Source organism: Lipotes vexillifer, unplaced genomic scaffold (genome assembly GCF_000442215.2).
Source record: "Lipotes vexillifer unplaced genomic scaffold, Lipotes_vexillifer_v1.1 scaffold648, whole genome shotgun sequence".
NCBI lineage: Eukaryota > Metazoa > Chordata > Mammalia > Artiodactyla > Lipotidae > Lipotes > Lipotes vexillifer.
In genome coordinates, this window is record NW_006797096.1 from 1,516,790 (window position 1) to 1,533,678 (window position 16,889).

The 16,889-nt window shown below is 41.8% G+C and overlaps 1 protein-coding gene across 2 annotated transcripts in view; it reads left to right on the forward strand.

The window, feature by feature from the left end:
* SPATS2L (spermatogenesis associated serine rich 2 like) overlaps positions 1–4,598 on the forward strand; it is a 172,353-nt gene extending 167,755 nt beyond the window's left edge. For both annotated transcript variants that reach the window (XM_007469198.1, XM_007469199.1), the window contains 2 exons: positions 261–481; positions 3,698–4,598. In XM_007469198.1, coding sequence (XP_007469260.1) covers positions 261–481; positions 3,698–4,093 — 617 coding nt within the window. In that variant the 3' untranslated portion in view covers positions 4,094–4,598. The remainder of the gene's footprint in view (positions 1–260; positions 482–3,697) is intronic.
* Positions 4,599–16,889: the final 12,291 nt, after the last annotated feature.

Sequence of the window (16,889 nt, forward strand, 5' to 3'; positions counted from 1 at the left end):
CTAAGGCATAATATTAAAGGTGCTCAGATCTGTCTCATTTCCTACAAATGTCTCCCAACCTGAATGATTATGCTATTCAGTGATTCTCACTGAAGACATTTGGTGGTCTCCAAGCACCTAGGTACTTTTTCAAATGATATCTTACCAAAAAAACCCAAAAAACAAAAACTTAATGTTTTTATGAAGCTCCTGCCAATTTCTCCATCTCCTAATGGGTTACCGCGGCACAGCCCCTAACACAAAGTGCTTTCTTGTTGCAGTTACACATCCAAAGAACAACTATTCCTCAAGAACTCCCTGCAGCTCCCTGCTGCCACTGCTCAACGCTCACGCGACCACCTCTGGGAAACAGAGTAACTTTACCAGAAAATCATCCAATCACAACAAGCCCTCCGAGGGTAAAGCAGCAAACCCCAAAATGGCGAGCAACCTTCCCAGCACCGCTGACAGCTCTCACCAGGCTGTGCCGGCTAATAAGCAGGTAAACCGCTCCAGGGAGGCCACCTTGCCCTGCTTCCAGGAGTCCCGCAGACCCTAGTGCATTACCTGGGCAAGAAACCACTCGTTTTCAAAGAAAACAGCCACCACTGGTCACACCCAGGCTCCGCCCACCCCCAGCAGCAGCCCGACCTCCAGAGCCTCCGTCTGCCTGTCCGGCCTCCCAGAGCTCCCCCGGTCCATCCGGTCCCCATTTCATAGGCACTGTCCCCTGTGGAGGAAGTGGTCTTCACACACTTGACAGCATCAGCAAAGAGTCCACCTAAATGAGACGGTGCTTCTCGTGCCTTGAGTGCCACCCAGGTCCTCGTAACTGGCCCACACGTGGAAGAGACACACAGACGTGGGAACAAGATTCAGAACCTGGCCACTGTCACCATTAGTGAGAAGAAATCTGGCATGCTTTTTTTATGATCCTTTAACTCCCATTTATGTCTAGTTTTTCTGTAAGAGGCCAAAGTTAGTTCAAACTGCTCGCTCTTCTCTTGGGCTTTCAGTAAAGAGAATACATTTCAAAATGACATTATTAAGTCTTATCTACTATGACCCTTAAAAATAGAAGTATCCAAAGGACAGTCTTCTCTCCTCTGCTTCTCCACTATATCCTTGAGAAGTGATTTCCTCCTTATCATTAGAGAATGACCAAGAAATGGGATTTGATGATTCAGAAGCTGGGAATGGTATAAAGACATTTTTCGTGAGCTCTCAGAAAGAAAGCTTGAATAAAGAGACTTTTTTTTTTGAGCATTCCAAAATGCTGGTTTTCTAACAAGTGCCCTGTTGGATTTTGTGGTCTTGGTCTTTTAGAATTCTCATTAGTGACTCTGACAGGCATTTCTCTGGCCCCAGATGTCTTCATGAACTTTAAAATAGCATTTGGACAAGGAGTATTTCATACAGTCATAGATTCAAGATCATAATCAAATCTGTTTCACTTGTCTAAATACAGCTTCATAGCTTTTTTTCTTTGCATATTATTAAACCCCCTGATAAAATTAAGTCCAAAATTTAGTCTGAATTTCTCTGTCACAATTTTTTCTCTTTTTTTTGCGGCACACGGGGCTCTCACTGCTGTGGCCTCTCCCGTTGCGGAGCACAGGCTCCAGATGCGCAGGCTTAGCGGCCGTGGCTCACGGGCCCAGCCGCTCCACGGCATGTGGTATCCTCCCGGACCAGGGCACGAACCCGTGTCCCCTGTATCGGCAGGCAGACTCTCAACCACTGCGCCACCAGGGAAGCCCTCTGTCACAATTTTTTTAAAAGCAAAGGGGGCCAGATTAAATGCTGTCCACATAGATACTTTTTCAGTTCACTGTTTCATCATTTTCAGCAAAGCATTTCAGGCGATGGCCTGTTTAACCTTAAACATATATCTGAGCCTCAGAAGGGCCCTTGTGCTGGGTCCTGTGCTTTAGCGTAAACCCTCGTGGCTCTCTGCCAGCCATGGCCCATGGCCCTCCCTACGGAGCGAGACCAAGATGTGACTACCCAGAATCTACACTCTCCCTTCTGGAAAGTGGTCCAAATACTCGAGATCCTGGAATTCTATTCCGAGATAGCCCCAAGCCTACTCTCAAGGTCTGTTTGGACTACTTTCCTGGATGCATCACCTTGAGGGCCGAGCTGACCACACTACCAGTTTGCACACCCCTAGGTCCAAAGGGCGATTATTTGTGGAGGTGGAGACCATGCTTAGGTGAACAGGCTGGAGTGTCCACATTCCTGTGGGCATGGCCCCTCACAATGTGAGATGGAGCCAGAGGTAGGAAGAGAAAATCTTCAGACACATGGTACGTGGGCCTCTGCCTTTGTACTCTTGCCCTGGGCCCTGAGTTACTAGGGGCACGTCTGCCCTAAACCAATACCGTCCAGTCACAATGCACAAATTAAGAACTTGATATATTTGTAACTCAAAAAATTACACATTTTAGTAATAGACGTTTGATTTTCAAAAAAAGGTCTGTGTTCATGTAACAACCTGCTTATGAATCTTGTCTGGAGGGAATATGTGAAGTGAGAATGGCTCCACCACTTTCTAACTGTGGACCTTGGGCAAGTCCCTTAAACTTCTTATCTTCATCGATAAAATGAAGTGCATCATAGAAGCTCTCTTAAAAGGTGATGGCAATGACAAATGAGGTGGCACAAGGTCAAGTGCCTCGCTTGGTGCCTGGCACACTTAAGCACTACATACCTGTTGGCTGTTTTGACCTCAAGGAGTTCAGAAATCTTTCCCTTGTATGAAGACACACAGGCTAACCCACTGCTTCCTTTTTACTTGTCCATTTATGTTCTTGGTTGCTGATTTGTTGAGCGTTGCCAGTTTTTCAGTCTGATGCTTCAAAATTCATTAGCTGAGAACTGCAAAAAGTTTAGAAAAAGAACTAAGTATCTCTTTGAAAATACACATCACCTCTACATCTCACCAAGATCTACCAGAGACACCTCATCCCTGTATTTACCCAAGATAAGATTTCTGAACTATGGTATTTGTTTTGAAATAAAATAGAAAAGCTGCTTCAGAGACGAAAAATGACAAACAGAATTTTATGTTTTTCTTCATATATGTCATGAGAATTCGTATACATAGTCTATAGAGAATGTCCTAGAAATGTTTACGGTAGAGAATCGTCGTTTCCGTGCCTCTATGTTACATTTCATTGTGTTTTATTTCAGGCATTCTTTATGGGGTTTATTTGGCCTGGTTCTGGAATTGTCTCTCTTATACTTCTGTAACCTCTCTTTCAACATCAGTAATTTTATTTTCTTGGAGTTCCATTTACAAGACAGTCCGCTGTTTTGTTTTGTTTTTTTCTTTTGCGGTACGCGGGCCTCTCACTGTTATGGCCTCTCCCGTTGCGGAGCAACAGGCTCCGGACGCGCAGGCTCAGCGGCCATGGCTCACGGGCCCAGCTGCTCCGCGGCATGTGGTATCTTCCCGGACCGGGGCACGAACCCGTGTCCCCTGCATCGGCAGGCGGACTCTCAACCACTGCGCCACCAGGGAAGCCCTGCTGCTCTTTTAAGCTCAAGGATTCTATCAGCTTGACCTCATTTGCATGTTGTCACATTCTTCTGGGGTGTAAAAAAGCTTACCTGTGACTTAGAGATTTGGTTTCCCTGATGTCTACTGATGTCATCTGAGGTTTGTTGGCATCTAATACTTACCTCCTTTTTTTTTTTTTTTTTTTTTTGGTAGAATGGGTCTTCTAGCCAAAGACGAAGATTTAATCCGCAGTATCACAACAACAGGCTAAATGGGTCTGCGAAGCCCCAGGGCAGTGGTAACGAAGCTGATCCGATGGGGAAGGGCAACAACCGCCATGAACACAGAAGACAGCCACACAACGGCTTCCGTCCCAAAAACAAAGGCGGCACCAAAAACCAAGAGGCCTCTTCGGGAACCAAGACCCCCGAGGCCGCAGCCCATCCGGAAAAGCCCCGACGAAGGCAGCACGCTGCAGACAACTCAGAGGCCAGGCCTTTCCGGGGAAACGTCTCCAGGGTTTCACAGTGCAATCTCTGCCCCACGAGAATAGAAGTTTCCACAGAGGCCGCGGTTCTCTCCGTCCCAGCTGTGACGTTGGTGGCCTGAGCTAGGAGAGAAGAAAAAAAAAAGCCGTTTTCATTCAGTTTCTGTTCCCTGCCCGAGGTGCTGACCCAATTCGCTGCCAAAAGAGAGTCAATCCGAATATACAAACCCTGTACGGCTGTGTCATCCTCTCTTAATCATTTTTTTCTAATTCTAATAATCGGCTCTAGCTTGCTTCATAACTTTCATGGCTTTGCTTGATATGTTGGCGCTTTTTCTCATCAAGACTTTGCAGCATTTTAGCCAGGCAGTATTTACTCATTTGTTAGGAAAATCAGGATGTGGCTAAAGATCAGAGGCTCAGTAGCAACCTATGTTGTAGCAGTGATGTCAGTCCATTGATCGTCTTTAGAGAGTTAATGTTGAAAACAAAATTCTTATTGATCAGACAAACCTGATCTGCTGAAGACACGTGCGCTTTTCTAGAGTTTAACATCTGGTGTTTTTCTGAAAAAAATATATACATATATTGCTTTATTTGAAACAAATTAAAATATGCTGCATTTGACACCTGGCTTGTTTTTTTTTTCTTTTTAATTCATGCCCACTTTATCATCCAGTGTACCAGGTATTACTTTCAAGAAAACTTTAGAGACTAGAAGTTGTGGCACAGAGCTCTGAACAATACTGTTTCTCTCGGGACAGGTAACCTTTTGGAAAAAATGCCTGACAATGGCCCCGCCAGTACGTTACACGCATATAGATGGATGTGCACCCCGATCATCTTAGACACAACACGGTAGTTTGGAAACCTTGGTTGCAAGTAATATAAACCTTAGCCTCATTGAAACAATAAAGAAAAGGTATTGGTTTAGTGGCTGCAAAGCCCAGTATCAAAGTATGCCTTGGGTCCAAATGGATCAGGACTCTAGCCCCTTTCTCCTGGTTATCTCAGCTCTCCCTTCCTCCTTAGGCTGACATTGTATTCAGAATGGTGGCAAATAGCTGCCTCACTCCTAAGAGTCATGTCCACCCCTACATTGTCCAGAAGAAAAGAGAAGCTCTCCAGGTAGCGTCCACGTGGAGCAAGTGTCTTTCTCAAAAGTCCCAGCGAGGGTCTTGCATATCATTGGCCCAGACTGCTGGTAGGCTTGTCCCTCAACCAATCATCAAATGACATGTGCTAATTAGCATAGACTAATCAGAGCCCACCCCCAAGCTGGGCTCCTGTTACCTGAGGAAGGGAGAGGGGATACCGGGGGCCCACATCCCAAGGAGCCCCAAGTCCCCTGTCTTGGAGGGCAAGGCAGCTCAGTTTGGCCACTGGTTCCATTGAAATTCCATGTGTCCTACAGATGTGTTGGCCTCTTTCAATTTCAAATGCTTATTTGCTTATTTTCAACTCAAAGTTAACATTTTTTCTGGCAGCCCAGGTTCAGTGGTTCTCTTCCGCAGAGCAGCCCCGAGCACCTGAGCCTGCACACCACGCAAGCATCCGTTTCTTCTTCTGCAAGTGCAGGGAGGATGTTTGCTCTCTCTGGAGAGAACCTTCTGAGGTCTCTGGGTATACCCAGAGATTTAATAGGAATTTTATTTTATTTTATTTTTGAATGTATTTTAATTATTTTATACAGCAGGTTCTTATTAGTTATCTATTTTATACACATCAGTGTATATCTGTCAATCCCAATCTCCCAATTCATCACACCACCACCCCCCGCCGCCTTCCCCCCTTGTTGTCCATACATTTGTTCTCTACTTCTGTGTCTCTATTTCTGCCCTGCAAACCAGTTCATCTGTACCATTTTTCTAGGTTAAATAGGAATTTTAAATGTTAAGTCACATTCCAGGAAGGAAGGAAGGTTTGTTCGTTCAAATAAGAAAGATAAATGTTCAGGACTGCAATCTCCATTTATTCCATCTGAGGCCCTGGATTTATATTTTATAAGACAGGAGGACTTTGCACAAATTTTGTGTACCAAGATTTGGCTCACCACAGAAAAATGTCAGTTCAAATGTAACAGCTTTAAAGATGAGGCAAATGATTATTGCAACAGGAAAATGACGGGTTTGCCAGGTCAGGAGCACACCTGCCTTTGTCAGGGTGGACCCTTCACCCTCAACCTTGACGCACCCATCATGCTGTTCTTGGGGTTAAGAAAGCTCAGCCACGTTCCTAAGCACGTAGCAAATGCTCCGGGTCACTGAAAAGAAACAAAAAAGAACGCCAAGAAATATTCAGACCTGTTTACGTTTTTTTCCCTAGATTTTTGCCTTTCTTGTAGACCCTGGGCATGCAAGCATTCACCAGTGTGCATCTTTGAAATGGTAATTTCAATATTTTAGTCTCAGTGTCAGTCCACTGAAATACTATATTACATATCTTCATCTGTTCCGGTGGAATCATTGGTGTGATCCTAGAAATCTGGGTTGAATTCTGCCATTCTTTTAAGGTATTTTAAATTTCTTCAAAAAAAAATCCACGGGCTATGGGCACTCTAATCTCTCTACTTAATGCACAGTAGCCAGAAGAATAGATTCTTTTCTCTTAAACACTTCTCTAGTAGAGATTAAACCATTTTGATACCTGTGAAGATTGAATAACTTCAAAACTCACCTACATTGTACCACCAAGACTCCATCTGTTAAAGGCAAAACCTCCCTGTTGGGTTCCCAATTACATTCCAAATTTACATTTCATTTGAGAATCTCTACATACTCCAGCTCTGTGCCGTTGACCCTATTCTAGGGGTTCTGAGTACAGCAAGGCTCAGAAGGTTAAACACAAGTTGGTGCAAAATTCACCCTCAATAAAGGTCATACAAGAGTTTGTGGGGAAGAAATAAACCCATACTATATCCAATTTAGAGCTCAGTTCAATTCTGCTGGCATCAGAAAAAGAGATTTTAATTTAACATTCTTAGGGAAGCAACATCAAATGAGGTTAATGATGTAAGTTAACAGAGGAAAGCAACATGCGGATTTTTACTGAAGAGATTTGGGAATTCTGACTCTGAAAGCCTCAATCTCGATTTAACCATGAGAAGAGGGAATCCAAGGCCCGGACAGTTCTTTTCCTAGGGCAAGGTGGGGGTGGGGTGAGGTGAGGGGCGGGGAGAAGGGGGAACGATGGAAACAGCTAGGGAGATGCCTGAATTCAATGGTATCTTTGACTAAGCTTCCTCCTTCCCTCCATCCCTCCCTTTTGATGCTGTATCCTACACTGTCTGTTTAGAGTGCCCTCTTGTGTCTGGAGATGGTAACATTTTCATTTCTCAGCAGACATTCTAGTGGCAGCATCCATAAAATATGTAATGGCACCTTCTTTTTAACCACACTTGCTTCAGAGCCTATACCTAAAATTCAGGCACAGGTGGGCTAGGATTCCAGATTGCCCCCAGGTGCCAAAAAAGTGAAGCAAAGGAGAGAGAAACAGTCACTCCCAAATTTCCTAAACAAACCATAAAATAGCAAAAGATAATAATAATAAATAATAATTATTCAACAGATTAATACATTGCTCTCGCATTTTCCTGAAAGTACTGAGCCATCTTAACTGATCTAATTTTGTGAGAAAAAATAGGAAGAGCTGCTAGGTCCCAGGATTTCCCTTGTTAGCTCAAGAATTTGAGGCACAATTTTAATAGTATTCATTGCAAACTGTTAAAAGGATTTTTTTTTTCATCCTTTTCCCAACAAACCTTTATAACTCCTAAAGAAGTTTTCTGTCTGTTCTTTGTTTCCAAGAACCAAGTCCCCAAGCCTTGGAGGCAGATCAGCCCAAAGCAGAGTTTAATCTCATTACAGCAGCCCCTCAGGCAAAGGAACTCCCATCTGTACCCAGTCATGCTATCTGAGAAACACACAAGTTTCTCACAAATTGTTTTTGGTGATTGATTTTCAGAAGCCCCCTTGTCTGTGAACTCTACAGCTCAGAAGAGTTTTCGGTGCTACCACTAAGTTCAAGTTTCATAGGAGAAATTACTGCACACAGTTTTTAGAGAATACATAAATTCAATGGCAAATTTATTTACCTGAGAGAGTATGTAGATTCTGGCAAAAAAAAAAAAAAAAAAGTATTTCAGAACCATGACTGCAACCAGGACCAAAGACTCTCTACAGAAAATAAGTGTAAAAAAGCACTTCCTGGAGCAGTCCCACCCCCTGTGCCCAGAATGGAGGCCACATTTCCGCAGAGCTGGAATTTCTGGCTCCGGTTCTCTTCCCTCTGCCGTCACTGAACTGCCCCGGAGCCCGAGGGGAGGGCAGCCTCACTGAGGCTACCGGCTCTTGAGAAGCCTCAGCAACCAAAGCTGCGACAGCCCTGGGGACTGTGGGCCACACAGACAGCAGAAGCAAGAATTACAATCCTGCAGCCTTTGGAACAAAAACCACATTCACAGAAAGATAGACAAGATGAAAAGGCGGAGGGCTATGTACCAGATAAAGGAACAAGATAAAACCTCAGAAAAACAACTAAATGAAGTGGAGATAGGCAACATTCCAGAAAAAGAATTCAGAATAATGATGGTGAAGATGATCCAGGACCTCGGAAAAAGAATGGAGGCAAAGATCAAGAAGATGCAAGAAATGTTTAACAAAGACCTAGAAGAATTAAAGAACAAACAAACAGAGATGAACAATACAATAACTGAAATGAAAACTACACTAGAAGGAATCAATAGCAGAATAACTGAGGCAGAAGAACGGATAAGTGACCTGGAAGACAGAATGGTGGAATTCACTGCCGCAAAACTGAATAAAGAAAAAAGAATGAAAAGAAATGAAGACAGCCTAAGAGACCTCTGGGACAACATTAAACACAACAACATTCGCATTATAGGGGTCCTGGAAGGAGAAGAGAGAGAGAAAGGACCCGAGAAAATATTTGAAGAGATTATAGTCGAAAACTTCCCTAACATGGGAAAGGAAGTAGCCACCCAAGTCCAGGAAGTGCAGAGAGTCCCATACAGGATAAACTCAAGGAGAAACACGCCGAGACACATAGTAATCAAACTGGCAAAAATTAAAGACAAAGAAAAATTATTGAAAGCAGCCAGGGAAAATGACAAATAACATACAAGGGAACTCCCATAAGGTCAACAGCTGATTTCTCAGCAGAAACTCTACAAGCCAGAAGGGAGTGGAATGATATAATTAAAGTGATCAAAGGGAAGAACCTACAACCAAGATTACTCTACCCAGCAAGGATCTCATTCAGATTCTATGGAGAAATCAAAAGCTTTACAGACAAGCAAAAGCTAAGAGAATTCAGCACCACCAAACCAGCTCTACAACAAATGCTAAAGGACATCCTCTAAGTGGGAAACACAAGAGAAGAAAAAGGCCTACAAAAACAGACCCAAAACAATTAAGAAAATGGTTATAGGAACATATATATGGATAATTACCTTAAACGTGAATGGATTAAATGCTCCAACCAAAAGACACAGGCTCACTGATTAGATACAAAAACAAGACCCATATATATGCTGTCTACAGGAGACCCACTTCAGAACTAGGGACACATACAGACTGAAAGTGAGGGGATGGAGAAAGATATTCGATGCAAATGGAAATCAAAAGAAAGCTGGAGGGCTTGCCTGGTGGCGCAGTGGTTGAGAGTCCGCCTGCCGATGCAGGGGATACGGGTTCATGCCCCCGTCCAGGAAGATCCCACATGCCGCGGAGCGGCTGGGCCCGTGAGCCATGGCCGCTGAGCCTGTGCGTCTGGAGCCTGTGCTCCGCAACGGGAGAGGCCACAGCAGTGAGAGGCCCGCGTACCACACACACACACACAAAAAAAGACAGAAAGCTGGAGTAGCAATACTCAGATAAAATAGACTTTAAAATAAAGAATGTTACAAGAGACAAGGAAGGACACTACATAATGATCAAGGGATCAATCCAAGAAGAAGATATAACAATTATAAATATATATGCACCCAACATAGGAGCACCTCAATACATAAGGAAACTGATAACAGCAATAAAAGAGGAAATTGACAGTAACACAATAATAGTGGGGGACTTTAACACCTCACTTACACCAATGGACAGATCGTCCAGACAGAAAATTAATAAGGAAACACAAGCTTTAAATGACAGATAGATTTAATTGATATTTACAGGACATTACATCCAAAAAGAGCAGGTTACACTTTCTTCTCAAGTGCTCACGGGACATTCTCCAGGATAGATAAAATCTTGGGTCACAAATCAAGCCTCAGTAAATTTAAGAAAATTGAAATCATATCAAGCATCTTTTCTGACCACAACTCTATGAGAATAGAAATCAATTACAGGGGAAAAAATGTAAAAAACACAAACACATGGAGGCTAAACAATACGTTACTAAATAACCAAGAGATCACTGAAAAAATCAAAGAGGAAATCAAAAACTACCTGGAGAAAAATGACAATGAAAACACGACGATCCAAAACCTATGGGATGCAGCAAAAGCAGTTCTAAGAGGGAAGTTTACAGCAATACAAGCCTACCTCAAGGAACAAGAAAAATCTAAAATAAACAATCTAACCTTATACCTAAAGGAACTAGAGAAAGAAGAACAAACAAAACCCAAAGTTAGTAGAAGGAAAGAAATCATAAAGATCAGAGCAGAAATAAATGAAATAGAAACAAAGAAAACAATAGCAAAGATCAATAAAACTAAAAGATTGTTCTTTGAGAACATAAACAAAATTGATAAACATTTAGCCAGACTCATCAAGAAAAAGAAGGAGCGGACTCAAATCAATAAAATTAGAAATGAAAATGGAGAAGTTACAACAGACACTGCAGAAATACAGAGCATCCTAAGAGACTACTACAAGCAAATCTATGCCAATAAAATGGACAACCTGGAAGAAATGGACAAATTCTTAGAAAGGTATAACCTTCCAAGACTGAACCAGGAAGAAATAGAAAATATGAACACACCAATCACAAGTAATGAAATTGAAACTGGGATTAAAAATCTTCCAACAAACAAAAGTCCAGGACCAGATGTCTTCACAGGTGAATTCTATCAAACATTTAGAGAAGAGCTAACACCCATCCTTCTCAAACTCTTCCAAAAAACTGCAGAGGAAGGAACACTCACAAACTCATTCTATGAGGCCACCATCACCCTGATACCAAAACCAGACAAAGATACTACAAAAAAAGAAAATTAAAGACCAATATCACTGATGAATATAGATGCAAAAATCCTCAACAAAATACTAGCAAACAGAATCCAACAACACATTAAAAGGATCATACACCATGATCAAGTGGGATTTATCCCAGGGATGCAAGGATTCTTCAATATATGCAAATCAATCAATGTGATACACCATATTAACAAATTGAAGAATAAAAACCATATGATCATCTCAATAGATGCAGAAAAAGCTTTTGACAAAATTCAACACCCATTTATGATAAAAACTCTCCAGAAAGTGGGCATAGAGGGAACCTACCTCAACATAATAAAGGCCATATATGACAAACCCACAGCAAACATCATTCTCAATAGTGAAAAACTGAAAGCATCTCCTCTAAGATCAGGAACAAGACAAGGATGTCCACGCTCACCACTATTATTCAACATAGTTTTGGAAGTCCTAGCCACGGCAATCAGAGAAGAAAAAGAAATAAAAGGAATACAAATTGGAAAAGAAGAAGTAAAACTGTCACTGTTTGCAGATGACATGATACTATACATAGAGAATCCTAAAGATGTCACCAGAAAACTACTAGAGCTAATCAATGAATTTGGTAAAGTTGCAGGATATGAAATTAATGCACAGAAATCTCTTGCATTCCTATACACTAATGACGAAAAATCTGAAAGAGAAATTAAGGAAACACTCCCATTTACCACTGAAACAAAAAGAATAAAATACCTAGGAATAAACCTACCTAGGGAGACAACAGACCTGTATGCAGAAAACTATAAGACACTGATGAAAGAAATTAATGATGATACCAACAGATGGAGACATATACCATGTTCTTGGATTGGAAGAATCAATATTGTGGAAATGACTATACTACCCAAAGCAATCTACAGATTCAAGGCAATCCCTATCAAATTACCAATGGCATTTTTTACAGAACTAGAACAAAAAATCTTATAATTTGTATGGAGACACAAAAGACCCCGAATAGCCAAAGCGGTCTTGAGGGAAAAAAACGGAGGTGGAGGAATCATACTACCTGACTTCAGACTATACTACAAAGCTACAGTCATCAAGACAATATGGTACTGGCACAAAAACAGAAATATAGATCAATGGAACAGGATAGAAAGCCCAGAGATAAACCCATGCACCTATGGTCAACTCATCTATGACAAAGGAGGCAAGGACATACAATGGAGAAAAGACAGTGTCTTCAATAAATGGTGCTGGGAAAACTGGACAGCTACATGCAAAAGAATGAAATTAGAACACTCCCTAACACCATACACAAAAATAAACTCAAAATGGATTAGAGACCTAAATGTAAGACTGGACACTATAAAACACTTAGAGGAAAACATAGGCAGAACGCTCTTTGACATAAATCACAGCAAGATCTTTTTTGATCCACCTCCTAGAGTAATGGAAATAAAAACAAAAATAAACAAATGGGACCTAGTGAAACTTAAAAGCTTTTGCACAGCAAAGGAAACTACAAACAAGATGAAAAGACAACCCTCAGAATGGGAGAGAGTATTTGCAAACGAATCAACAGACAAAAGATTAGTCTCCAAAATATATAAACAGCTCATGCAACTCAATATTAAAAAAGCAAACAACCCAATCCAAAAATGGCAGAAGACCTGAATAGACATTTCTCCAGAGAAGACATACAGATGGCCAAGAAGCACATGAAAAGCTGCTCAACATCACTAATTATTAGAGAAATGCAAATCAAAGCTACAATGAGGTATCACCTCACACCAGTTAGAATGGGCATCAACAGAAAATATAGACAACAAATGCTGAAGAGTGTGTGGAGAAAAGGGAACCCTCTTGCACTGTTGGTGGGAATGTAAATTGATACAGGCACTATGGAGAACAGTATGGAGGTTCCTTAAAAAACTAAAAATAGAATTACCATATGATCCAGCAATCCCACTACTGAGCATATACCCAGGGAAAACCATAATTCAAAAAGACACATGCACCCCAATGTTCATTGCAGCACTATTTACAATAGCCAGGTCATGGAAGCAACCTAAGTGTCCACTGACAGATGAATGGATAAAGAAGATGTGGTACATACATACAATGCAATATTACTCAGCTATGAAAAGGAACGAAATTGGGCCGTTTGTTGAGACGTGGTTGGATCTATAGACTGTCATACAGAGTGAAGTAAGTCAGAAAGAGAAAAACAAATATCGTATACTAATGCATATATGGGGAACATAGAAAAATGGTACAGATGAACTGGTTTGCAGGGCAGAAATTGAGACACAGATGCAGAGAAGAAACGTATGGACACCAAGCAGGGAAAGTGGTGGGAGAGGGTGGTGGTGGTGTGATGAATTGGGAGATTGGGATTGACATATATACACTAATATGTATAAAATAGGTAACTAATAAGAACCTGCTGTATAAAAAAAAAGAATTTGTTTTGCCAATAAAAAATATAAATAAAAATAATAAATTCTTTTTCAGCTTCAAAAAACGAAAAAGCACTTCCTGTCAAAAACAGAAAGCTATTCTATTTTTTTAACTTAAGTTTGAGTTAGATTTACCTATTCCTAGCCTTTTGAGAGAACACACACTTTTGGTAAATTATTGTCATCAAGCTGCCCAATAATGTCATTACCCCTCTGCTAATGCCTGACACACAGTAGATACTCAGTAAATACAAGGAAGAGAGAGCAGCTATGAAAGAATGACCCCTAGTATTTCTCTAATACTCCTAGAAAATTCTGGACTCTAAGTGGCTCGTGCAGAATAATCCAGTACATCAATTCTAGAGAAGGTGGGAAGAGAGCAGCAGCTAAAGTTCTGACCCTGGTGCAGACTGCCTGGATTCACATTGGGCCTCACCACCTGCTGGCTGTGTAAACGCGTTTCTAAACATCTCAGTACCTCCGTTTCTCCATGGGTAATTGAGACAAATAACCATACTTACCTGGAAGGACTGTTACAAGGATTGAATAAATTAATCTTTGCAAAGCACTTGGAGTAATGCCTGGTACTTTGTAGGGAGACAGCAACCACAGAGTAATGTGAGTGGAGACACTTTATAAATTTATATGGGGAAGCTTTATATAGAGAGAAATGCATGTATATACGAAGTAATTATTAGTAAGGGGATTAGCTACTAAAGAAAACAGGAATAGCAGGTACTGGGATGGCTATTACTAGAGCTTGAGGCAGAGGAAAGAACAAGTTTGGGAGAACTCCCTGCCCCACCCACCCCTGCCCCCAAGGCTGAGACTCTGACCTTGTGAGGGAGGGTGACCCTGTGGCCCCAGTAGAGGCCAAGAAGCCCCCTGAAGTACTGGCAAAGGAGAAGCCCCGCCCCCCAGGGCACTGGAGAACCGAGGAGCTTTCCCTGGAGGAGCTGGCCGACTCACCAGGGGGCCACCTGCAGGGGTGCCACAGAACCCACTGGGAATCCTGCTGGGGCGCCAGCAAAACTTGCCAGGAAGCTTCCTACAGGAGTGTTGTTGAATTATCTGGGGAGCCAGCCAGGAGACCCACGGGACGGGAAGCTGCTGGTGCTGAAACTTGGACCCATTGGGGTTCCCATATCCCAGCCAAGCACTCGTTGCAGGATCAAGAACACAGGGACACTCATGGAACCAGGAAAAAGCCCCCTCCTGCTGCAGTGTCCCTCCCAGTGACAAAGCCAGCTGGCTAAAGGGAAGTGCTTAGGGGGTCCAGCTCCAGGATCACAGCAGGGCAGTGAAGAGTAGATTTGGAACCAAGAGGCAAAGAGTTGATACCTGGCATACCCTTAGAAAGCACTAGAACAGTATTTGATAACTAAATCTAAAACAAATAAACAGTATTTGATAAATAGCTATGAGGCACACAAATTTTCTAAGTCCTGGCTAGCTCATCTCTGGGAGGAATGTCAAGCTCCTATAAGAAGGGGCCTAAAATAGTGCTTAAAGGCCTGGACTCGAGTAAGATGACATACATGTGAATCCTGCCCTTGCCTCATACTAGATGCAAGGCAGCTTAGCAAACCCCTCTGTGCTTCAGCTTCTCCATCTGAAAAATGGGGATAATAATAATATACCTACATTATAGGGTTGCTGTATTAAATAAGTTAACAAATAAAAGGCTTAGAAGGGTACATCTTAGTTTTTATTAAATATTTGCTTGGTTAGAACAGCAAGCAAAAATGTTTCTAATATTATACCAAAACCAGAAATGTAAGTGAGAGCTAACAGGATCAAATTCTTTAATTGGCAGGCCTGAGACATCCTTTAGTATCATTCTCCCCCTCAATTCCCAGGGTTCCACTCTTGCCTGTGATTGACAGCTCTAATGTTCTCTTACTCATCCACACCCCCCAATTAGGAGAAATCATTACCAGTATTTTGCACAGGTTAAGTCACCCAGCTAATGCAATGGTTCTCAACTGGGGGTAATCGATTTTGTGTCCACCCCCCAACCTCAGGAGACATTTGGAAAAGTCTGGAGACATTCTGATTGTCACAACTGGGGCAGGGATGCTGCTCAATAACCTACAGTGCACACTACAGTCGTCCTCAATAAAGTATTATCCAGTCCAAAATGCCAATAGTGTCACAGTTGAAAAACCCTGATCTGGAGGGTCCAGAGGCTTTGGAGAAAGAAAACAGAAACAGTGGATGAGCAGAGGCATTGTGCCTTGTTCCTCCAGCTACGCTGGGTTCCTGGTTGGTTCAGCCTATGTCATCAAATCCAGACTGTCTGGCCCACAGCTGGAGTCTAAATGTACAATTTCTGATGTCCTTGGGCTATTCATGTCATCTACATAGAAGCTGGGTTTCCACAACTTCCAAACCAAGAAATTAGGGCATAAGTTCTTGAAAGAGCTGCTATTGAAGCAGAATGTCCAAATTTTTAAGAAATCTTGGCAGAAGGAAGCAATATTTGTCTTTTTCCAACTTTAGCAAACCTTTCCAACCTTTTCCAATCTCTTTCTTTCCATAAAGTGCTGTTTAAAACAAGTTTCTCTTCTAAGCTTCAGGCCCTCAGATTCATTCCTGTAGCTGAGCACAATTTTACTAAGGTCATGAAGGTTTTAGGGTAAAAGAAAGGAAAGTATGAGAAGCAACATTATAAAATGAAAAGTTGTTAAATAAACAAGTAGGACAGAATATTGATTGACAGTTACTGTAAAAGTATGTTTGTCTTAGCCACAGCTAACATCAGGAAGTGTCTAGCCAGCAAATATGAAATGTGTATGGGCTGTCTGAGGCAACACATGTGAACAAAGAAAAATTAGCTTTTCTGTAACAATATAAACCATGTGTAGCTCATGAGGCTGACAGGACTGTAAGTGAAAACGGTTCTTTGGCTGCTCTACCAACCAAATTCCGTGGATATGAAATTCTGAAAACAGCTGGAAACCAATCTTTTTTTTCTGTTAGTTATTCATGATGTTTCCTTTTCTGGCTGTACTACATGCTTGAAATCCTGCATTTGATTTCATCTGAGTGAAAACTGCAGCCCTCAACAAAGAATCACTCATCCACTCCTCACTGGCTGAGGAATTCAGCAACTTGTTGACAGTTTCCAAGGGAGAGTTTCAGCATATGGGAAAGTGACAGTATTTTCCATAATTAAAAAGTTCCTGGTTAACCTAGGAATACACATATGTAAATAATTTAAAAATATTTTTCATTTGCTATAGTAAAAGCTCTTTCCC